Source organism: Chiloscyllium plagiosum, chromosome 4 (assembly GCF_004010195.1).
Source record: "Chiloscyllium plagiosum isolate BGI_BamShark_2017 chromosome 4, ASM401019v2, whole genome shotgun sequence".
Taxonomy (NCBI): domain Eukaryota; kingdom Metazoa; phylum Chordata; class Chondrichthyes; order Orectolobiformes; family Hemiscylliidae; genus Chiloscyllium; species Chiloscyllium plagiosum.
In genome coordinates this window covers 89,819,563-89,843,468 of record NC_057713.1, presented here as the reverse complement: position 1 = coordinate 89,843,468, position 23,906 = coordinate 89,819,563, and the positions used below count along the sequence as shown (strand labels likewise).

At 46.9% G+C, this 23,906-nt stretch overlaps 1 protein-coding gene across 2 annotated transcripts in view; it reads left to right on the top strand.

The window, feature by feature from the left end:
- The first annotated feature begins 17,480 nt into the window (after positions 1-17,480).
- bloc1s5 (biogenesis of lysosomal organelles complex-1, subunit 5, muted) overlaps positions 17,481-23,906 on the top strand; it is a 31,352-nt gene continuing 24,926 nt past the window's right edge. Inside the window, exons 1-2 of one of the 2 annotated variants that reach the window (XM_043688586.1) lie at positions 17,481-17,726; positions 22,211-22,293. In XM_043688586.1, the coding sequence (XP_043544521.1) occupies positions 17,708-17,726; positions 22,211-22,293 (102 nt within the window). In that variant the 5' untranslated portion in view covers positions 17,481-17,707. Of the gene's footprint in view, positions 17,727-22,210; positions 22,294-23,174; positions 23,304-23,906 lie in introns of those variants that run through there. The other variant, XM_043688587.1, reaches the window with a different exon arrangement.

Below are 23,906 nucleotides of genomic sequence, written 5' to 3'. Positions count from 1 at the left end.
TATTGTTAAGAATGGGGCACTCAGCTCTATATCAACAATTGCAAAATACAATCCTGAACTTAATTTTCATCTAGCATTGTCCCTGTTTTTCATTTTATACTTCCTATTGGAGGATTCCCTTCAATAAACTTTTGAAAACCCTGCCTTTATCGAGCATGCAAATCACTTCATCCTCCCCACTCTGGTGTGTTAACTTGACATTGAATTGACAATGTCGAGTCCAGTTGCAGCAGGCAGGAGCCCCCAAGGCAAACCAGCTGTAGTACACAATCTGCAGATTCCGTTTGCTGCTCCTGCTGGGTGTCATCTGTCTCCACCGTCTCACAGTGGATAATTCCTGTTCCTCTGACATCATTTGCTTGAACAGCTTCTGCCTCAGGCCTTGTCTGTCCAAGTTCACCATCAAACATTGGAGCCACATACTTGATTGGACTCGGCACGCCTCCAAATGCTGGTGCCTCAGGTCTTCTTTCTACCAGCATCAAGATCGGACCCCACCATTGCATAACCGTCATGACTGTGGCCTCGGCTTTCCATGGCAAATACCGCCCATGGACCTATTTTGCTCAAGCAAAGTGTGCCCCATGCTCTAAAGTTGTCATTCACATTACTCCTATCGCTGATGAAGTCTGCCTCAACAGGTTTGGATTTCCCCGCCTGTTGCAAGCAGCTGACCTGGACACAGCCATTTGGATGACAAAATCCTGCAGTAGATGATCATCGTTACATCGCCTGTGGGTAAACGTGACAAGACTCTGCAAATGAGTATAGGGAGATTTCTAAATAAAATGTCCTGCACACTAATCCTAAATGACACAATAGTTTCTGGAGGACAAGACGCTGTATGTTGAAAGGAGGAGAAAAGTGACAGAATTTGCTGTGGATATCTTTTGTTCTTTAAAAAATGATGATGACCACATATGCTGATATATACGCTCTAAGCAACTGAGACTACCATAATTCTTTATGCATAGATGAATTTTTAATACCACGTGACCAGTAGAGCTTCAAGAACATTTTGTTTTGGACTTATCTAGTCTGTTTTTATAGGGTTTGTTGAAAATAACCTACAATATTATGACATTTACACAATTGTTTTCTCAATAATTTTTGACCCATTGCAATAGCATTTGATTTACAGCATTAAGTCTGTGATTCAGTTTGGAACTAACGTCCTTTCCTTCTTCGTGGAAAAATTGATTACCTGCAAGTCAAATCCCATAATTATTACAACCAAATGCAAAGATGCAGACCTGTGTTATCAGAGTACAAATGCAGTCTGCTTACATTCACTTAAGAAAGGTAACCATGCTATTCTGTAAATAGCAGTGAAGCTAATGAAGGTTAATAATTACAGATAATGTCACCACAGCACTGAAATTGGACCACGACTTTGCAGTAAACATTTTATTAGGATATTGGAGAAATCGTCGCTTTTCTCTCCGGTAATTTTAGTTCCTTGCTGACTAATTCTGTCTTTCAGAAATGGTTCCAATAGTTACTGTACAATTGAGGTTAGACGAACTGGGTTGTAGTTTTCGGGTATACCAGAAAACTACAGCCCAGTTCATCTAACCTCAATTGTACGGAAACTATTGGAACCATTTCTGAAAGACAGAATTAATCTGCACTTGGACAGGCAGAGATCAATCAAGAATAGTCAGCAAGGTTTGGTTATGGGCAGATCATGCCTGACCAACTTGATTGAATTGTTCAAAGAGGTTTGTGAGAAACATTTGTGAGAAGGAAATTGAGAAACAAATTTGTCAGGAGATCATGTCTCACAAACTTGATATTGAGTTTTTTGAAGAAGTAGCAAAGAGGATTGATGAAGACAGAACAGGGGACGTGATCTATATGGACTTCAGTAAGGCATTCGACAAGGTTCCCCATGGGAGTCTGGTTAGCAAGGTTAGATATCATGGAATACAGGGATAACTAGCCATTTGGACACAGAACTGGCTCGAAGGTAGAAGATAGAGGGTGGGGTGGAGGGTTGTTTTTCAGACTGGAGGCCTGTGACCAGTGGAATGCCACAAGGAAAGGTGCTGTGTCCACTATTTTTCATCTTTTATATAAATGATTTGGATGTGAGCATAAGAGGTATACTTAGTAAGTTTGCAGATGACACCAAAATTGGAGGTATGTGGACTGCAAAGAAAGTTATCTCAGATTACAACGGGATCTTGATGAGATGGGCCAATGTGCTGAGAAGTGGCAGATGGAGTTTAATTTAGATAAATGTGAGGTGCTGTATTTTGGGAAAGCAAATCTTAGCAGGACTTATACACTTAATGGTAAGTTCCTGGGGAGTGTTGCTGAACAAAGAGACCTTGGAGTGCAGGTTCATAGCTTCTTGAAAGTGGAGTTGTAGGTAGATAGGATAGTGAAGAAGGTGTTTGGTATGCTTTCCTTTATTGGTCAGAGTATTGAGTACAGGAGTTGGGAGGTCATGTTGTGGCTGTACAGGACATTGGTTAGGCCACTTTTGGAATATTGCATGCAATTCTGGTCTCCTTCCAATCGGAAAGATGTTGTGAAACTTGAAAGGGTTCAGAAAAGATTTGCAAGAATGTTGCCAGGGTTGGAGGATTTGAGCTATAGGAATAGGCTGGGGCTGTTTTCCCTGGAGCATCAGAGGCTGAGGGGTGACCATATAAAAGGTTTATAAAACCATTAGGGGCATGGATAGAGTAAATAGACAAAGTCTTTTTCCTGGGGTAGGGGAGTCCAGAACTAGAGAGCATAGGTTTAGGGTAAGAGGGGAAAGATATAAAAGAGACCTAAGGGGCAATCTTTTCACACAAAGGGTGGTACGCGGATGGAATGAGCTGACATAGGAAGTGGTGGAGGCTTGTACAATTGCAACATTTAAAAGGCATTTGGATGGGTATATGAATAGGAGGGGTTTGAAGGGATATGGGCCAGGTGCTGGCAGGTGGGACTAGATTGGGTTCAGATATCTGGTCGGCATGGATGAGTTGGACCGAAGGGTCTGTTTCTGTGCTGTACATTTCTATGACTCTAGGTGACCAGGTGGGCAGATGAAGGCAATACTTTTGATGTCGTCTGCTTGGATTTCAGCAAGATTTTTGATAAAGTCCAACATGGGCGACTGTTAACAAACAACTGTTAACAGTCTATTGTCAAAACAAATTTAGCAAATTGGATCCAGTATTGGCTGAATGACAGGAAGCAGAGGATGCTGGTTAATGGGTTTTTTTCTGATTGCAGGTCTGTGGCCAATGGGATCCCACAAGGAGCAGTTTTGGGGCCCTTGCTGTTTGCGGTTTATTTAAATTATGTGAATTTGAATGTAGGAAGGTTGATCGGTAAGTTTACAGATGATACAAAAATTGGTGGTGTGGGAAATAGTGAGAGGGATGGTCTTAGATTACAGGAAGATATAGACTGGCTGGTAAGATGGACTGATCAATGGCAAATGGAATTCAATCTGGATAAATGTGAGGTGATGCACTTGGGCAGGACAAACAATGCTTGGGAATACTTGATGAATGATAGGACCCTGGGAAGCACCAAAGATCACATTATCCTTGGTGTGCATGTACGCTGGTTCCTTAGCATATTTGGACAGGTGGATGAAGTTTTTAAGAAGGTATACATGCCTTTATTAGTTGAAGCATGGAGTTTAAGGGCAGGGAGCTTCTGCTGGAACTGCATAAAATGTTTGTTAGACCACAGCAAGAGAATTGTGTGCAGTTCTGGAATCTACATTCCAGGAGGAACATGATGACACTGGAAAGGGTGCAGAAGAGATTTATAGAATGTTGCCTGGGCTGGCTAGTTTTAATTATGAAGAGAAATTGCACAGACTGAGGTTGTTTCCCTTAGAGCAGTGGAGATTGAAAGGCGGCATTATTGACATATATATAATGATGAGATGGCCCAGATAAGCTAGAGAGAAATAAACATTTTCCCTGTTGGAGGGAGCAGTGACCAGATTTAAGGTTAGAAGCAGAAGGTTTAGAGGGGATATGAGGAAAAGCCTTTTCACCCAGAGCATGGTAGGAATCTGGAACTCACTGCCCAGAGGGAGGTAGACAAGCAGTAGGCTGGAAGAACACAGCAAGCCAGGCAGCATCAGGAGGTGGAGAAGTTAACATTTCGGGTATAATCCTTAAGCAGAAATTCTCATAACATTTAAGAAATATTTATATGTGCGCTTCTGATGGCAAGGCATACAAGGTTATGGCCAAGTGCTCGGATTGGAATAGGTAGGTGGTTGTTTCTGACCAGTTTGGACATATGGGCCAAAGTGCCATTTTTCTGTGCTATAGATCGTTATGACTCTTTGAAGTCTCCTGAAAATAGCCTCATCTGTTTCTGCAATCACTTGTGTTTACATTTCCAATAGTCAATGGTCAATGCTTTACAACTCAAAATTGGAGTGCCTTTGATTTATGCACGTGCTCCAAGACATTAATCAGGCACGGGGCCACGCAGAGATTACAGCAGAAACCAAAGGTCTGCTCATTAAGACCATATAAACCAGGAACAGGAGTAGGCAATTCAGCCCCTTGAGCCCCTTGAACGATGAAGAGCTTATGCCTGAAACGTTGACTCTCCTGCTCCTCGGATGCTGCCTGACCTGCTTTGCTTTTCCAGCACCACACTCTCGATTCTGTCATTTGATATGATCACGGCTGACCACATCCTGACTTTGACTCCACTTTACTGGCCATCTTCAAAATTATTGAATCCATTATTAATTTAAAAATCTACCTATCTCCTCCTTAGAGATGATAGGTTTTCAGGACTGTCTGAAAGGAGAAGAGAGAGAGAGTCAGAAAATCCAATGGCCACCAATGGTGCAGCAATGAAAATGAGGGATGTTGGAGAGATCAGAATGGGAGTATCTCAGAGGATGGAGGGAACTGTTTTTGAAAACTGAAATAGAAAGAAAAGCTGACACTTTTACTGGCATGTTTAAGGGAGGGTGGAGGGTGAAGGGGGCAGTGTGAATCAGGATTTGAGAAGGTAGAGTGTTAGATAATCTGAAGCTTACAGGATATTAAAATGGGCGGCCGACCAAGAGAACACTGCAGTAATCAAGGAACAAGAACATGGACAAGGGTTTCCACAACAACAAACTTTGGTTATGCACTATAGAATGGTTAAAGAAGTGGGCATCAACCTTGGGGATGAAGTTTAATGGGTCGGTTATTCACTTTGGTTCTAAGATTAGAGAAACAGTCTTGTTAAAATGTTACAATGTGGAAAACTTGCAGAAGTTTAATTTCAGAGGATGTTTCATGTGTTTGCACAGAAACCACAAAGTTGGCATGTAGGTACAAAATGCAGCTAAGAAGGAAAATGGCATGTTGGTAATCATAATGGAATTGGAGTACAAGAACAAAGAAGTTTTGCTGCAAATGCACACAGCTTTGGTGGAGACCACATTTGGAATATTGTGTGTACTTTTAGTCTCTTTATTTAAGGAAGGAAATACTTCCATTGCAGATGGTACAGCAAATGGTCCCAAAAGTGAAATGATGAGATTCTGGGTACATTGGGTCTACCTTCCCTGTGGTTCAGAAAAATGAGAAGTGATCTAATTTAACTGTATACGATTCTGAAGGAACTTGACAAGGTAGACACTGAAATGTTTCCCCTGACTGAGGAATCAATCATTTAGGACTGAGATAATGAGATTTTTTTTCAGTCAAAAGACCATGAATCTTTTGAGTTCACTCTACAAGACAGTTACCACAATCCAGGAAGCTGTAAATTCTCACGACTGAACCCATCCTCAGTGACTACTCAGTACTCCTTGAAGTTTCTATTTTATATCTGTTATCACTCAATCCTAATCTCTTTCATGGGGAAGATGACGGTGTATTGCTAATTAATGAATTGTTACAGTGCAGAAAGATCACATTTGGTCCATCATATCTACACAGGCTTTCAAGCATTTTGACTTAGTGCCAATCTCCTGCCTTTTCTCTTGTGACCATCACCATACTCTCTTGAATGACTGAATTGAACCTACCTCCATCACACTTCCAGGCAGTGCACACCAGTCTGGAATATATGTGCTATACTTGCTATGTGAATAGGTTATTTACTCATCTTGCATTTGCTTCTTTTGAAATGTCACTGGAATGGTAGTCCAGAGGCTCTGGGAATTTGGGCTGAAATGTGATACCAGCAGCTAAGAACTTTAAATTCAATTAGTAAATTAGAATATAAAGTTGGTCTTAGTAATGTGACTGGGACAACTATCACTCATTCTTGTAAAGATCTATCTTGTTCATTAATATCATTTAGGAAAGGAAATCTGCTATCCTTATCTGTAGGTGACTCCACACCCATTGAGCTACAATCATATGGCCGACTCTTTAAGGTCACCTTAAATGATTGAACAAACTCCTCAGGTTAAGAACAATTAAGGATGGACAATGACTGCTGACCTGAACAGCAATACCTACATCCCATGAAACAATGATATTTAAAAATCATTTGAACAGCTGTATTTTGGTCTTCCTTTCGCATGGCTGCTCATCTTTGCTTCCATCACCATCCACACCACCTGACATAAATTCATTGCCAAGAACCAAGAAAGTCAGGATGCCTGTAGGGATTGTAACTTCACAGAATGTGAGTGCCCTTATTGGGGCTGTTAACCTGGTTCAATGGAGGGAGCACTGGCTGACAGATATAAACAGGAGTGTTAGACGCTGTGTTCACTCTGAGAGTTAGATCAGTATCAAGGACTCTGCACATTTCAATAAAGCGTGACTCAATGACAGAATACCGGCCTCTGTGGAGTTATTTCAGGAATGGTGTATTGTAGTTCTGAATCTCTTGCTGAATGAGGTTGAGATCACAACTTTAAAGTAGCAGAGTGCTACCTGTCAGCTCTACATGTTGGCCCTCAGGAAGGGCCTGTGCCCGAAACGTCGAATCTCCTGTTCCCTGGATGCTGCCTGACCTGCTGTGCTGTTCCAGCAATAAAGTTTCAACTTTGATCTCCAGCATCTGCAGACCTCACTTTCTCCTCGAATACATCACAATTCACAAGGCAAAAAATATATAGATACAGGAGTGTCAGAGGTTCTGTTCACTCTGAGATCTGGCTCTGAGAAAGCCAGACCCGTGTTGAGTACGAAACATATATAAATAAAGAGTGGCTTGCTGATGGACTCTAAGGAGGTATTTCAGTTGCAACGAGAGAGAAAAAATGCTCCTGAAGAAATCCACTCGCAACAGTCGTTCTTAAGTTGGGGTAAGCATTTCTGGCATCGTGCTGTTATTTGGGAATCTTGATTTGTTTGATCCTGCCTTCGAAGACTGGGCCCAGTTTGCGGAAAGATACTTTCCACTTGACATTGACATTGGCAAATGACATTGGAGCAGATGAAAAGCAAGAGTAGTTTTCCTGACAACTTGTGGACCCACAGCTTTTTCAGTTATTAGGAGTCTAACATTTCATGAAGCACCAGATACTAAAACCTTCCAAGAACTAAATTCCTTACTTAGTTAAGAAATATTATGACACCCAAGTCTCTAATTCTGAGATGCTATTGGTTTTACTCGGCAGTTCGAGAACAAGGGAAACCGTGTTGAGATTTTTGATGGGGTAAAGACCATTGGGAGAAGTATGTCATTTTGGTTTAACCTTAAGTGAGATGCTGAGAAAACATTTGGTATGTGGGATTAGTGATGTGACCATGCAAAAGCACCCACTAGATGAAGCCCAAAAGGATTTCAAACAGGCACTACAATTGCCTTCAACATTAGAAAATGCAGCAATCAGAGCAGATGAGTTACATGGTATGCCAACTGAAGTGGATACACTTGCCATGACTGAAGGCAATTACATACCTTTACTGAAGACATATCCTGAACAGATGGACTCTGGGTCAGCCCACAACAAAACTCAAAACAAAGCCAAGCTGCGGCCAAACAATTAAAAGTTTCTTCAGGATCCAGGTTGGCAAGCCATATTTGCTGCCAGTATGCAGACTTGAGACAGCAAAAGTGTCCCACTTAATCTAAACTGAGTAAGAGAACACATAGGCTGGTATCCAGAAGAGTGCACACCCTAGAAACTCCACCTACATCTGGTTTGGAACAGCTCAATTGCTCAGCAACATCCAAATCAGAACTAATCAAAATAAACGTCTGGTTTATTGGTCACCAGGTTCTAATGGCGATTGAAATCTAGCTAGCTGTATCAGCAATTGTAGAATCAGTTTTCAACAAAACTCGCTCTGGACTACAGTTTGCGTAGACCTTGGCTACACTAAGAACTTACACCAGGGAACCTTTACAGATTAAAGGTACAATGTCCATTCCAGTGTCGTACTAGAAGCAGCTGGTTCAGTTACAACAGATTGTAATAAAAGGCTTGGGGTCAAAATGGGTGGCACTGGGAAAGCAGAGCCAGTCAGGCAGCATCTGAGGAGCAGGAGAGTTGACATTTCGAATATAAGCTCTTCAGCAGGAATGTGGGATGGGGGGGGGGGCAAGGAGGCTGAGAGATAAATTAGAGGGCAGTGGGGCTAGGGGGTGATGGTAGCTAGGAATGGGATAGGTAGATGAAGGTCGGGTGTGATGGTGATAGGTTGGAGTGGAGGGTGGAGCAGATAGGTGAAAAGAAAGATGGACGGGATATGGTCCTCTACATTGGAGAGACAGGATGCCAACTGTGGAACGCTTCAGAGAACAACGCCGGGACACAAGCACCAATCAACCCCGCTGTCCTGTAGCCGAACACTTCAACTCCCCCCTCCCACTACACCGAGGACATGCAAGTCCTGGGCCTCCTCCAGTCAAATCCTAGCCACCCAACGCCTGGAGGAAGAATACCTCATCTTCTACCTTGGGACTCTCTAACCACATGGAATCAATGTCGATTTCACCAGTTTCCTCATCTCCCCTCCACCTACCTTATCCCAGATCCAACCCTCCAACTCGGCATCGCCCTCTTGAACTGTCCTACCTGTCCATCTTCCTTCCCAACAATCCGCTCGACACTCCCCTCTGACCCATCACCATCACTCTCCAACTTCATCTACCTATATTCCTAGCTGCCTTCCCACAGCCCCACCATCCTCCCATTTATCTGTCAGGCCCCTTGGGCCCCCTCCCCCCACATTCCTGATGAAAAGCTTATGCTCGAAACGTCAATTCTCCTGCTCCTTGGATGCTGCTTGACCAGCTATGCTTTTCCAGCACCATGCTTTTTGACTCTGATCTCCAGCATCTGTAGCCCTCACTTTCTCCCAGTAAAACCCAGTAACACACAAAAACCCACTTGCACACATATACATATATGTTTGTGGAGTGAATTTGTACTTGCAGAATTACATTATACTTTGCTCAAAAACTGCATGAATCCATGTAAGACTCTGTTAACTTACTTTTTAGATTAGAATCAGTCTAAACATTATGGCAGTAAAAGGCTTAGGCCCAAGCCTGATGGAGCAAAATTGGTTGAGATTCATTTGATTTGGCCCAACATTTTTTGATTAGAAATTAGCTGCCTAAGTGAAATCCTAATTAAATACCTGGGGTTTTTCAGGAAGGTCTAGAGACTATCAAAGGAGCCAAAGACACCTTGCATGCTGACCAGGAAGCAATTCCACGATTCTGCAAGGCCCACCTAGTACCATTTGCTTTATGGGCAAAAGTAGAGGCAGAAATCAGGAGGCTGGAAAGTAAAGGAATCATCAAACTGGCCCAGTTTGTGGAACATGGATCACCAGTCTTGCTGCTTATGAAACCCCACAGGTCAGTTCACTTGTGGGGATTTTAAATAAACTGTAAATGACTTTTTGCAGCTGGATAAATAACCAATACAGGAGTTATATGCAAAGCAGGGGGGAGCTGTCCTTCATGAAGCTGGACATGAGTCATGTGTACCTGCAATTGTGGTTGGACGAGGATTCCCAGACGCATGCTATAATTAACACTCATAAAAGTTTGTACCTATATACGAGACTGCCATTTGGGTATCGTTAGCCTGTGTCATTATTCAACAGACAATGGAGAAAATTTTACAAGATCTAACTTAGGTCTCCATTTGTCTAGATGACATGCTACTAATAGGGAATGATTTAGAGATGCCAGTGTTGGACTGGGATGGACAAAGTTAAAAATCACACAACACCAGGTTATAGTTCAACAGGTTTAATTGGAAGCACTAGCTTTCGGAGCGCCGCTCCTTCATCAGGTGGTTGTGGAGGACACAATTGTAAAACACAGAATTTATAGCAAAAGTTTACAGTGTTTTTTTTTTAAAAAGTTACATTCTCAGGTTAACTGTAACAATTGGTGTCAGCGCAGATATGATGTTGAGATATTGGAGGTGTTAGCCCCCTGTGTTCCCTGTCTATGCCATAATGTTTAGACTAATCTAAAAAGTGTTAACAGAGTCTTACATGGATTCATGCAGTTTTTCAGCAAAGTATAACGTAACTCTACAAATACAAATTCACTCCACAAACATATGTGTATGTGTGCATGTGGGTTTTTGTGCGTGTGTCTGTCTGGGGTGGAGGTTTGTCAGTGTCTGTGAGAGAGAGTGTATATGTGTGTCTGTGAGTGTAAAGTGCTCTAAGTCTGTGAGAGGGTGCATGTGTGAGTGTGGGAGTGTGTGGGGTTGTGAGTGCCTGTGACAGAGAGTGTATACGTGTGTGAGTGTAAAGTGTCTAAGTCTGTGAGAGGGTGCATGTGTGAGTGTGGAAGTGTGTGTGTCTGTCAGAGTGTATGTGAGTGTCTGTCTGTGAGTCTGTGTAAAGGAGTGCCTGTGTGTCTGTGTCTCTGTGTGTGTATAGTGCAATGGTGGTCACCTGTAGTGTGACATGAACCCAAGGTCCCGGTTGAGGCCCTCCCTATGGATACCGAACTTATCTATCAGCCTCTGCTCAGCCACTTTTCGTTGCTGTCGGTCCCCAAGTCCATCTTGGATTTGGTCAGCCAAAGGTGTGGAGATAGATACCACCATTACGGGTGGGGACCCTTCCACTATGTACGTGGCATGTACTCATGCAACTCAGCCAACATTGTCTGTCTCATACGCTGCAGGCAAGGATGCCCTGAGGCATGGTACATTGGGGAAACTGAGCAAAGGCTACGGCAACGGGTGAATGGGCACTGCACAACAATCAACAGACAGGAGGGTTCCCTCCCAGTTGGAGAACACCTTTAGCAGTCCAGGATATTCGACCTCGGACCTTCGGGCGACCATCCTCCAAGGCAGACTTTGGGACAGACAGCAGCGAAAAGTGGCCGAGCAGAGGCTGATAGCTAAGTTCGGTACCCATAGGGAGGGCCTCAACCGGGTCCTTGGGTTCATGTCATACTAAAGGTGACCGCCATTGCCACTATATACAAACACACACAGACACTCCTATACACATACATGCTCACAGACACTCACACACATTCCTACACTCACATATGCACCCTCTCACAGACTTAGACACTTTACACTCACAGACACATATAGACTCTCTCTCACAGACACTCACAACCCCCCACCCCAGACACACACACACACACTCCGACACACACACTCCCACATGCATCCTCTCACAGACTTAGACACTTTACACTCACACACAATTATATACTCTCACAGACACTCACAACCCCCCACCCTAGACATACACACATACTCCTACATACACACACACTCCCACACTCACACATGCACTGTCCCACAGACTTAAACCACTTTACACTCACAGACACACATATACACTCTCTCTCAGACACTCACAAACCCCCACCCCAGAGACACACACACATGCACACATATACGTTTGTGGGGTGAATTTGTACTTGCAGAGTTACATTGTACTTTGCACATAAACTGCATGAATCCATGTAAGACTGTTAACTCACTTTTTAGATTAGAATCAGTCTAAACATTATGGCATAGACAGGGAACACAGGGGGCAACATCTCAACATCTTATCTGCGCTGACATCAATTGTTACAGTTAACTTGAGAATGTAACTTTTTAAAAAATGTTTTGTGATTTACATATGATGGAAGTGAAATTAACATGGTCATTCTAACAGATGAGAGACTTAACAAACAATCAAGGTATTTTTCAATGTATAATTTCAGTTACATCCACTGTAAAGTTTTGCCATAAATTCTGTGTCTTACAAACTCCATAATCACCTGATGAAGGAGCGGGGCTCCGAAAGCTAGTGTGCTTCCAATTAAACCTGTTGGACTATAACCTGGTGTTGTGTGATTTTTAACTGTTGGACTATAACCTGATGAATTTTTAACCATTAACAGAGAAGACCAGTAAAGAACACTTGGAGACCTTGGAAATAGACCTTGTATGTTTCCTGAAGGTGGGTGTATGCCTTAGAAGGAAAAATGTATCAGACCCCAAAATGACCTACTTGAGATAAAGAGTCAAAAAGACTGGGTTACACCCTTAAGACGCGAGGGCAATCAAAGGTGCCTCAGTTCACACATCTGTACCAGAAATTGGGTCTTTCCTTGGATTGGTGAATTTATTACAGAAAGTTTATATGTTACCTGGCCTCCATCCTGGTATTCTTACATCTAGAAAAAGGATCAGTCTTGCAAATGATCTCATAGCCAAAATGTAACCTTTAGGGAAGTGAGGAAGCAGCTATCATTAGCTGCTAAAGTATTAGCACACTATTATCCCAAGCGAGATCTGGTGCTCACATGCAATAGCTCCTCGTACGGTATTGAAGTAGTGTTGGATCACAGATGCTAAAAGGAGAGGAATGCCTAATAGAATATGGTTGCATGACTTTGGCTGATGTGGTGCGCAAATATGCCCAGATACAGAAGGAAGGTTTGGCAGTCATATTTGGTATAAAGAAGTTCCACTAATACCTTTACAGATGTAAATTTATAATAGTAACAGACCACAAACCCCAACCAGAGCTATTGAAAGAGGACAAGGCCATGTCACCCATTGCTTCAGGTTGAATTCAGTGGTGGACTCTCATTCTAAGTACATACAATTACAAGTTTGAATACTATCTGGGTGGCCATGTAGTAAATGCAGATGCCTTGAGCTGCCTCCCACTGGCAGATACACCGCCATTGGTGCCGCCACGGGAAGAATCCATTCTGGTTTTAAAATTTCTGGTCACCTTCCAGTCAACGATGACAATGTCAGACTGTGGCAGCAAACAGATCCAGTCTTGGCAAAACTAAAACAGTTGGCGGTGATGAGGGAAACAAAAGGGCTATCACAACTCAAATTGAAACCTTTCTGGACTCGGTGAGACCAGATCAACATACAGCACCGCATATTATTGGGGAGCAAGAGTGATTGTCCTGAGCAAATATCGCCACCAGATACTGGTTGAACTCCAACAGGGTCATCCAGGGATTTCCAAAATGAAATATTGGCGAGAAGTTATGTCTGGTGGCCAAGATTGATGTGGACATAGCCGCATTGGTGGAGTAGTGTCCAGAGTGCCAACAAAGACAAACGTTACTGCCAGCAGTTACCCCACATTCATGGGAATGGTCAGGTAAACCATGGACTCAATAAAATGTCAACAATTAGAGTCATAGAGATGTACAGCACGGAAACAGATCCTTCGGTCCAATCTGTCCATGCCGACCAGATATTCCAACCCAATCTAGTCTCACCAGCCAACACATGGCCCATATCACTCCAAACCCTTCCTATTCATATAGCCAGCCAAATGCCTTTTAAATGTTGCAATTCTACAGCCTCCACCACTTCCTCTTGCAGCTTATTCCATACATGTACCAATCTCTGTGTGAAAAAGTGTGCCTCTTAGGTCTCTTTTATATCTTTCCCCTCTCACCCTAAACCTATGCCCTCTACTTCTGGATTCCCCCACCCCAGGGAAAAGACTTTGTCTATTTATCCTATTCATGCCCCTCATAATTTTGTAAACCTCTATAAGGTCACCCCTCAGCCTCTAGCTCTACAGGGAAATCAGCCCCAGCCTGTTCAGCCTCTCCAACCCTGGCAACATCCTTGTAAATCTTTTCTGAACCCTTTCAAGTTTCACAACATCTTTCCAATAGGAAGGAGACCAGAATTGCACGCAATATTCCAACAGTGGCCAAACCAATGTCCTTTACAGCCGCAACATAACCTACCAACTCCTGTACTCAATACTCTGACCAATAAAGGAAAGCATACCAAACACCTTCTTCACTATCCTATCTACCTGCGACTCCACTTTCAAGGAGCTATGAACCTGCACTCCAAGGTCTCTTTGTTCAACAACACTCCCAGGACCTTACCATCAACTGTATAAGTCCTGCTAAGATTTGCTTTCCCAAAATGCAACACCTCACATTTTCTGAATTAAACTCCATCTGCCACTTCTCAGCCGATTAGCCCATCTGATCAAGATCCTGTTGTAATCTGAGGTAACCTTCTTCACTTCCACTACACTTCCAATTTTGGTGTAATCTGCAAACTTACTAAGTATACTTCTTATGCTCACATCCAAATCATTTATATAAATGACGAAAAGTAGTGCACCCAGCGCCAATCCTTGTGGCACTCCACTGGTCACAGGCCTCCAGTCTGAAAAACAACCCTCCACTATCACCCTCTTCCTAGTCATGTGGACGCCCATTCAAAGTGGTTGAACGTTCATTGAGTTAATTCATCAAACACTGGTAAGATGATAGAAACAGCTGAAAGCATTGATTACAATACTCAGACGTATTGATAACAGATAACTGGCCATCATTCACCAGCAAGGAATTTGAGTACTTCCTAAGTCAAATATCATTTGACATACAATGACAGCTCCAAACCATCCATTGTCGAATGGTCTGGCAGAAAGAGCATTCCAAACTTTGAAGACAGGCTTAAAGAAACAACTCATCAATATCATCAACTGATACCAAACTGTCCCATTTCCTATTTGATTATTGGTTCATGCAACTACAGGGATAGCTCCAGCAGATTTGTTAATGCACCAGGTCAAATCTGATCTTCCCAGACCTGGGGAGGAGTGAGTGAAATGGCATCTGGAACTCTAATGCCAGACACACTCTTCTAAGCAAGACAGTCAGGTTACTTCAGGGGACTAAGTGTGGTGTTGAAACCAAGAGATGCCCCTGCATGGGTAAGAGGCATTGTTGATGCGAGGTCAGGTCCCCTTGCCACACAAAGTTTGAGTAGGTGAGGCTGTCCTGAACAAGCACATGTACCTCATGAAAGCTGCAAAATTGTAAACTGGATGTGAGCAAAACGTGTGCCTGGTCCCTCAGAACAGCCGATAAGGCTATCGGAACCTGTGGGTTCACTCTCTCTGTCTAGCGTCAAAGAAACCTCAGAGTCTGAGATCGACACAGTGAATGTTGCAGGTTCGACACCTTTACCACCTGTAGAAGAGAATGAATTTCTTCCAAATTGCTCCAGTTGAAAAAGGCAGGCTATGTTCCAGTACACACTGCCAGAATCCGAGGCTAAGTCGGAGCAACCGGACCTGGTGCGAAAACTCCCGTAGGAGAGGCTACAAGAAAAAGAATTGGCTTACATCCCTGGACTTAAAAGGGTAGAGTTGTAGCAATTGTAAAGAAGTCAGCCCATGAACCTCTTGAAATATGAGTTCCCTGTTTTGAGTTGTTAGTCTGATGTTTACCATGTGTAAATGAAAGGTGACTTGCTGATGCGATACCAGCCTCTGTGGCTCTATTTCAATACCCATGTGGCAGAAAAAAATCATTTGACTGCCATTAGGTTCATGCCCAAGTATTCAGTTACCACCTCTGATTGCATAAATTCCTGTAAGTGTCACCAAATGATGCCTTGTCCTGTCTGCCTTTGTTGCAAGGGGAACAGCGGGGAATTTTTCTTTGCAAATTAGTGGAAGACTTCAAACAAGTTTTGATAGGTATGGGTTAATTTTTATTTTCCCTGTGGTTTTTCTCCCTTTGTTCCTCACAGCCATGTCATGGAGCTGAATCTTGAATTCCTGCTAACTTTAGGTGAAACCTGGAGCCAGGGAAGTGGTCAAGTCTGAGGATAAATTGTTGTAGTCACCATGGGCAGAGGTTGGAATCTATCACCCAGTACGAGTAGCTCTGGCTGAGTTGTTTGTGCTGGGCCAATTCTGAGCATGATTAAGCATCAAGCATGGACCAGTCTGGTCAAGGATGACAGATTTCATTCCTTGAAGGACAATGTGACCAGCATTGTGGTATGATATGGAGATGCCGGTGTTGGATTGGAGTGTACAAAGTTAAAAATCACACAACATAGGGGTGGCACAGTGGTTAGTACTGCTGCCTCACAGCGCTAGAGACCTGGGTTCAATTCCCGCCTCGGGCTCCCTGTGTCTTATGGGTTTCCTCCTGGTGCTCCGGTGTCCTCGCACAGTCCAAAGATGTACAGGTTAGGTGAATTGTAGTGTTAGGTGAAGGGGTAAATGTAGGGGAATGGGTCTGGGTTGCTCTTTGGAGGGTTGGTGTGGACTTGTTGGGCTGAAGGGCCTGTTTCCACACTGTAAATAATCTAATCTAATATACCAGGTTATAGTCCAATAGGTTTAATTGGAAGCACTAGCTCCTTCATAGGTGGTTGTGGGGGACACAATTGTAAGACACAGAATTTATAGCAAAAATTTACAAAGTGATGTAACTGAAATTATACATTGAAAAATACCTTGATTCTTTGTTGAGTCTTTCATCTGTTAGAATACCATGATAGTTTCACTTCTTTCATATGTGAATCACAAAACTGTTTTTTTTTAAAGTTACGTTCTCAGGTTAACTGTAACAATTGGTGTCAGCCCAGATAAGATGTTGAAGGTGTTAGCCCCCTGTGTTCTCTCTGTGCCATTATGTTTAGACTGATTCTAATCTAAAAAGTGAGTTAACAGAGTCTTACATGGATTCATGCAGTTTTTGAGCAAAGTAACTCTGCCAGTACAAATTCACCCCACAAATGTTTGGCCTGATATAATTCAGGCGCTCGAATAGAAACAGGAACACAACTTGAGTACTTGGTAAAAACAATGACTGCAGATGCTGGAAACCGGATTCTGGATTAGTGGTGCTGGAAGAGCACAGCAGTTCAGGCAGCATCCGAGGAGCTTCGAAATCGATGTTTCGGGCAAAACCCCTTCATCAGGAATAAAGGCAGAGAGCCTGAAGGGTGGAGAGATAAGCTAGAGGAGGGTGGGGGTGGGGAGAAAGTAGCATAGAGTACAATAGGTGAGTGGGGGAGGGGGTGGAGTGGAAAAGATGATAGGCAGGTAGGACAGGTCATGGGGACAGTGCTGAGCTGGAAGTTTGGAACTACACAACTTGAGTACCTTGAGTATCCCGCCTCCCCCTATCGGCAATGCATTCCCACTGCAGGGATGGGGAGACTGCATCAGCCAATCACAAAGCTTCTATTTGTACCTGGCACAACAACCAATCGGAAACCGCCTTCTATCCAGGCTGTCCACCAATCAACATCGGAGGAACTATTATTGTCCATATCTAGGGAGGAGGGGGTGGTGTTGTGGACGATTTAAAATGTTTGAATGAACTGGGAGCACGTTTCACTTGTTCTGACTCTGACTTTTTTTTTCCCCGCCCTACCCCCTCCAATTTGCGGTCAGTGTTAATTGGCGCTGAGTGAGGTTTCCCCTCGGGACCGTGTTGAACACTCTCCCTCTGCACCTCCCCGCGGCTGGGCCGGTGGTTCTGGCTACTAGAGCAGCGGATCGGCGGAGCCGGAATGGAGCGCGCGAGGAGAGGTCAGAGTTCATCTCGGGGTTTGGGAGTGGGAGTGGGAGTGGGAGTGGGAGTGGGAGTGGGAGTGGGAGTGGGAGTGGGAGGGAGAGTGGGAGTGGGAGTGAGTGGGTGTGAGTGGGTGTGAGCAGCTGTGGGCACTTGGACTTCCCAAATGGAGGCTGGAGATGTTCAAATCGAGGTGTCTATCCCCAGGACAGAGAACAGCAACACAGCCCCGAGAAAGTGACGGTAAACCCAGATGGATCCTTACCACACGGAACATTCCATACGGTTGGAGATGGGAATATTGCTCCTGGGACCAATCCTGCTCTCAGAGCACGGCTTTGGGGATTTTTACAGAACCATGAAGACAGCGATGATCCTGGAATTCCTGACCTGGTCGGTGAGGCTCTGGTCGGTGAGGCTCTGGTCGGTGAGGCTCTGGTCGGTGAGGCTCTGGTCGGTGAGGCTCTGGTCGGTGAGGCTCTGGTCGGTGAGGCTCTGGTCGGTGAGGCTCTGGTCGGTGAGGCTCTGGTCGGTGAGGCTCTGGTCGGTGAGGCTCTGGTCGGTGAGGCTCTGGTCGGTGAGGCTCTGGTCGGTGAGGCTCTGGTCGGTGAGGCTCTGGTCGGTGAGGCTCTGGTCGGTGAGGCTCTGGTCGGTGAGGCTCTGGTCGGTGAGGCTCTGGTCGGTGAGGCTCTGGTCGGTGAGGCTCTGGTCGGTGAGGCTCTGGTCGGTGAGGCTCTGGTCGGTGAGGCTCTGGTCGGTGAGGCTCTGGTCGGTGAGGCTCTGGTCGGTGAGGCTCTGGTCGGTGAGGCTCTGGTCGGTGAGGCTCTGGTCGGTGAGGCTCTGGTCGGTGAGGCTCTGGTCGGTGAGGCTCTGGTCGGTGAGGCTCTGGTCGGTGAGGCTCTGGTCGGTGAGGCTCTGGTCGGTGAGGCTCTGGTCGGTGAGGCTCTGGTCGGTGAGGCTCTGGTCGGTGAGGCTCTGGTCGGTGAGGCTCTGGTCGGTGAGGCTCTGGTCGGTGAGGCTCTGGTCGGTGAGGCTCTGGTCGGTGAGGCTCTGGTCGGTGAGGCTCTGGTCGGTGAGGCTCTGGTCGGTGAGGCTCTGGTCGGTGAGGCTCTGGTCGGTGAGGCTCTGGTCGGTGAGGCTCTGGTCGGTGAGGCTCTGGTCGGTGAGGCTCTGGTCGGTGAGGCTCTGGTCGGTGAGGCTCTGGTCGGTGAGGCTCTGGTCGGTGAGGCTCTGGTCGGTGAGGCTCTGGTCGGTGAGGCTCTGGTCGGTGAGGCTCTGGTCGGTGAGGCTCTGGTCGGTGAGGCTCTGGTCGGTGAGGCTCTGGTCGGTGAGGCTCTGGTCGGTGAGGCTCTGGTCGGTGAGGCTCTGGTCGGTGAGGCTCTGGTCGGTGAGGCTCTGGTCGGTGAGGCTCTGGTCGGTGAGGCTCTGGTCGGTGAGGCTCTGGTCGGTGAGGCTCTGGTCGGTGAGGCTCTGGTCGGTGAGGCTCTGGTCGGTGAGGCTCTGGTCGGTGAGGCTCTGGTCGGTGAGGCTCTGGTCGGTGAGGCTCTGGTCGGTGAGGCTCTGGTCGGTGAGGCTCTGGTCGGTGAGGCTCTGGTCGGTGAGGCTCTGGTCGGTGAGGCTCTGGTCGGTGAGGCTCTGGTCGGTGAGGCTCTGGTCGGTGAGGCTCTGGTCGGTGAGGCTCTGGTCGGTGAGGCTCTGGTCGGTGAGGCTCTGGTCGGTGAGGCTCTGGTCGGTGAGGCTCTGGTCGGTGAGGCTCTGGTCGGTGAGGCTCTGGTCGGTGAGGCTCTGGTCGGTGAGGCTCTGGTCGGTGAGGCTCTGGTCGGTGAGGCTCTGGTCGGTGAGGCTCTGGTCGGTGAGGCTCTGGTCGGTGAGGCTCTGGTCGGTGAGGCTCTGGTCGGTGAGGCTCTGGTCGGTGAGGCTCTGGTCGGTGAGGCTCTGGTCGGTGAGGCTCTGGTCGGTGAGGCTCTGGTCGGTGAGGCTCTGGTCGGTGAGGCTCTGGTCGGTGAGGCTCTGGTCGGTGAGGCTCTGGTCGGTGAGGCTCTGGTCGGTGAGGCTCTGGTCGGTGAGGCTCTGGTCGGTGAGGCTCTGGTCGGTGAGGCTCTGGTCGGTGAGGCTCTGGTCGGTGAGGCTCTGGTCGGTGAGGCTCTGGTCGGTGAGGCTCTGGTCGGTGAGGCTCTGGTCGGTGAGGCTCTGGTCGGTGAGGCTCTGGTCGGTGAGGCTCTGGTCGGTGAGGCTCTGGTCGGTGAGGCTCTGGTCGGTGAGGCTCTGGTCGGTGAGGCTCTGGTCGGTGAGGCTCTGGTCGGTGAGGCTCTGGTCGGTGAGGCTCTGGTCGGTGAGGCTCTGGTCGGTGAGGCTCTGGTCGGTGAGGCTCTGGTCGGTGAGGCTCTGGTCGGTGAGGCTCTGGTCGGTGAGGCTCTGGTCGGTGAGGCTCTGGTCGGTGAGGCTCTGGTCGGTGAGGCTCTGGTCGGTGAGGCTCTGGTCGGTGAGGCTCTGGTCGGTGAGGCTCTGGTCGGTGAGGCTCTGGTCGGTGAGGCTCTGGTCGGTGAGGCTCTGGTCGGTGAGGCTCTGGTCGGTGAGGCTCTGGTCGGTGAGGCTCTGGTCGGTGAGGCTCTGGTCGGTGAGGCTCTGGTCGGTGAGGCTCTGGTCGGTGAGGCTCTGGTCGGTGAGGCTCTGGTCGGTGAGGCTCTGGTCGGTGAGGCTCTGGTCGGTGAGGCTCTGGTCGGTGAGGCTCTGGTCGGTGAGGCTCTGGTCGGTGAGGCTCTGGTCGGTGAGGCTCTGGTCGGTGAGGCTCTGGTCGGTGAGGCTCTGGTCGGTGAGGCTCTGGTCGGTGAGGCTCTGGTCGGTGAGGCTCTGGTCGGTGAGGCTCTGGTCGGTGAGGCTCTGGTCGGTGAGGCTCTGGTCGGTGAGGCTCTGGTCGGTGAGGCTCTGGTCGGTGAGGCTCTGGTCGGTGAGGCTCTGGTCGGTGAGGCTCTGGTCGGTGAGGCTCTGGTCGGTGAGGCTCTGGTCGGTGAGGCTCTGGTCGGTGAGGCTCTGGTCGGTGAGGCTCTGGTCGGTGAGGCTCTGGTCGGTGAGGCTCTGGTCGGTGAGGCTCTGGTCGGTGAGGCTCTGGTCGGTGAGGCTCTGGTCGGTGAGGCTCTGGTCGGTGAGGCTCTGGTCGGTGAGGCTCTGGTCGGTGAGGCTCTGGTCGGTGAGGCTCTGGTCGGTGAGGCTCTGGTCGGTGAGGCTCTGGTCGGTGAGGCTCTGGTCGGTGAGGCTCTGGTCGGTGAGGCTCTGGTCGGTGAGGCTCTGGTCGGTGAGGCTCTGGTCGGTGAGGCTCTGGTCGGTGAGGCTCTGGTCGGTGAGGCTCTGGTCGGTGAGGCTCTGGTCGGTGAGGCTCTGGTCGGTGAGGCTCTGGTCGGTGAGGCTCTGGTCGGTGAGGCTCTGGTCGGTGAGGCTCTGGTCGGTGAGGCTCTGGTCGGTGAGGCTCTGGTCGGTGAGGCTCTGGTCGGTGAGGCTCTGGTCGGTGAGGCTCTGGTCGGTGAGGCTCTGGTCGGTGAGGCTCTGGTCGGTGAGGCTCTGGTCGGTGAGGCTCTGGTCGGTGAGGCTCTGGTCGGTGAGGCTCTGGTCGGTGAGGCTCTGGTCGGTGAGGCTCTGGTCGGTGAGGCTCTGGTCGGTGAGGCTCTGGTCGGTGAGGCTCTGGTCGGTGAGGCTCTGGTCGGTGAGGCTCTGGTCGGTGAGGCTCTGGTCGGTGAGGCTCTGGTCGGTGAGGCTCTGGTCGGTGAGGCTCTGGTCGGTGAGGCTCTGGTCGGTGAGGCTCTGGTCGGTGAGGCTCTGGTCGGTGAGGCTCTGGTCGGTGAGGCTCTGGTCGGTGAGGCTCTGGTCGGTGAGGCTCTGGTCGGTGAGGCTCTGGTCGGTGAGGCTCTGGTCGGTGAGGCTCTGGTCGGTGAGGCTCTGGTCGGTGAGGCTCTGGTCGGTGAGGCTCTGGTCGGTGAGGCTCTGGTCGGTGAGGCTCTGGTCGGTGAGGCTCTGGTCGGTGAGGCTCTGGTCGGTGAGGCTCTGGTCGGTGAGGCTCTGGTCGGTGAGGCTCTGGTCGGTGAGGCTCTGGTCGGTGAGGCTCTGGTCGGTGAGGCTCTGGTCGGTGAGGCTCTGGTCGGTGAGGCTCTGGTCGGTGAGGCTCTGGTCGGTGAGGCTCTGGTCGGTGAGGCTCGGGTCGGTGAGGCTCGGGTCGGTGAGGCTCTGGTCGGTGAGGCTCGGGTCGGTGGTTGGTTGGGAATCTGGGCGATGGTTTGTCGATAGGGTGTCTAGTAAGCCCATCATGGTTGTCATTAAGTGTATTTGGTGTAGGATACGGGAAATTAGTTCCAGACCATCTGACCCAACAGCATCAACTGTCTTTGACTATTTTCTGCTTTCTCTTTCTCACCCTTTATTTTCTTCTGTCTCTCACTCCTGCTCCTTCCTTCATCTTGTTTCATTGTGTGTAATCAGTCTAAATTTACAGAAATTTTCATTACTGTTGCAGATTTGTGTGAGATTCATTCCAGGTTATTTGATCATCGACCCATCATTCAGGCAGAAATTCGCTATTTCATTAAAGAGTTTGAGGTCAGTACACCCATAAAATAATAAGTGAACAATGTGTACAAACTAAAATGGACTTCTCTGGCACTGACTCCATTTGTAATTTCTTGCTGCGTTTGTGTACTTCTGCCCTTTTTTTATTAAAAAGGCTGTTCACCTGATGTTAACCTGCCATATCTACGTAAAAATAAAACTGCTGCAGTGGTGCTGAAGGTCTGAATTTTAAGAAAAAAGTAATGTATTGGCAAAATTCAGCATTGCTGGCATCAGCTGTGGAAGGAGAAACAGTCAATATTTCATGTCCAATAAGACTCTCTCCTATGGAACTGGAGAGGTGGAAATAAGGTGTGTGTTATGCTGTAAGGTCAAGGTTTGATAGGCAAGTGGAAGGAAAATTAGACCTCAAAGGTACTGTAGAACAAAAGGCAAAGGATATGGCAGCTGACATATATTCAAATGCTACTGTTGTTCTCATGATGTATTTTAGTTTGGGTAGTTCACCTCAGCAATCTTCCTTTGTCAGTGCTGAGTGTACACTTTATCACAGCTGAGAGGTCTAATAGCACAGTGCCTGTCTTCTGGTTGATTTGGAATTCATGCTTAATGTAGTCAGAGTTTTGGAATTTGCGCTCTGAAGCTGCTCCCCTTAAGGAAAGCAGCTTTGATGATATTAAGGATGTTATCTATTTTTGTAGTTATGCATTGCAGGGTAAGCAATTTGCTTCATAATTATTTAAATATGTGAGTTTCTGCAGCTTTTTACCCTTTTGCGTAATGAAGCAAAATTGATTCGAGCTGGCTCTCTTGGACTTTTTGTTGAGTAGGGCATGAACCTGGAAGGGTTAATAAAGAAATTTTTGCATCATGACAACTTTTTGCTTTCTTTATTCTGTCATGGAATAAGGGCATGCTGGAAGTGCCAACACTTGTTGTCCATCCCTAACTATCCTTGAACTGAGTGACTCACTAGATCATTTCAGATGACAAGTCAATCACATTACAGAGTGACTGAAGTTGTACGTAGACCAGACCAGGTAAGGGCAACAGGTACTCTCTCTAAAAGTCATTTGTGAACTAGATGTGTTTTTCCAACAATCGATATTCTTACGGTCACCATTATATTTCTGATTTCTTGATTGATAATTAACTGTCAGCTGGGGTTTCAACCTGTGCCCCAAAAGTACAGTATTGGGCTGGTTCCTCTGAATTGCTAGTCAACTGTCCTTATGATTGTATCATCCTTGTGCTCAAAACAGTCTGAACACAGTGATCAGCATAAAACAGGGAACGCTGTCTTCGTTTCTTTTAATTAGTAACTACTTAAATTTAAAAGGTACAGCTGGGACTGTACTACAAAAACTTCACAGCTCCAGCCTACCAGCTATTGTTATTTAATGTACTGAATGAATAAATAACAGACCGCATGCACCAGAGCCTGTGGTGATCTTAAATGAATAGTTGAAAGGATGTCAACCCTGGTGAGATAAGGAAGTGTAAAGGCAGTTATGATCCGTGTTTCCAAATTACTTATTTTCCTTTGGGAATTGTCAGTAATACTTTCAGATACTTTGTCATACTTTGAAATGCTGTCTATGGTGAAACAGCCTTCCATCAGTGATCATTTGCATATATACTTC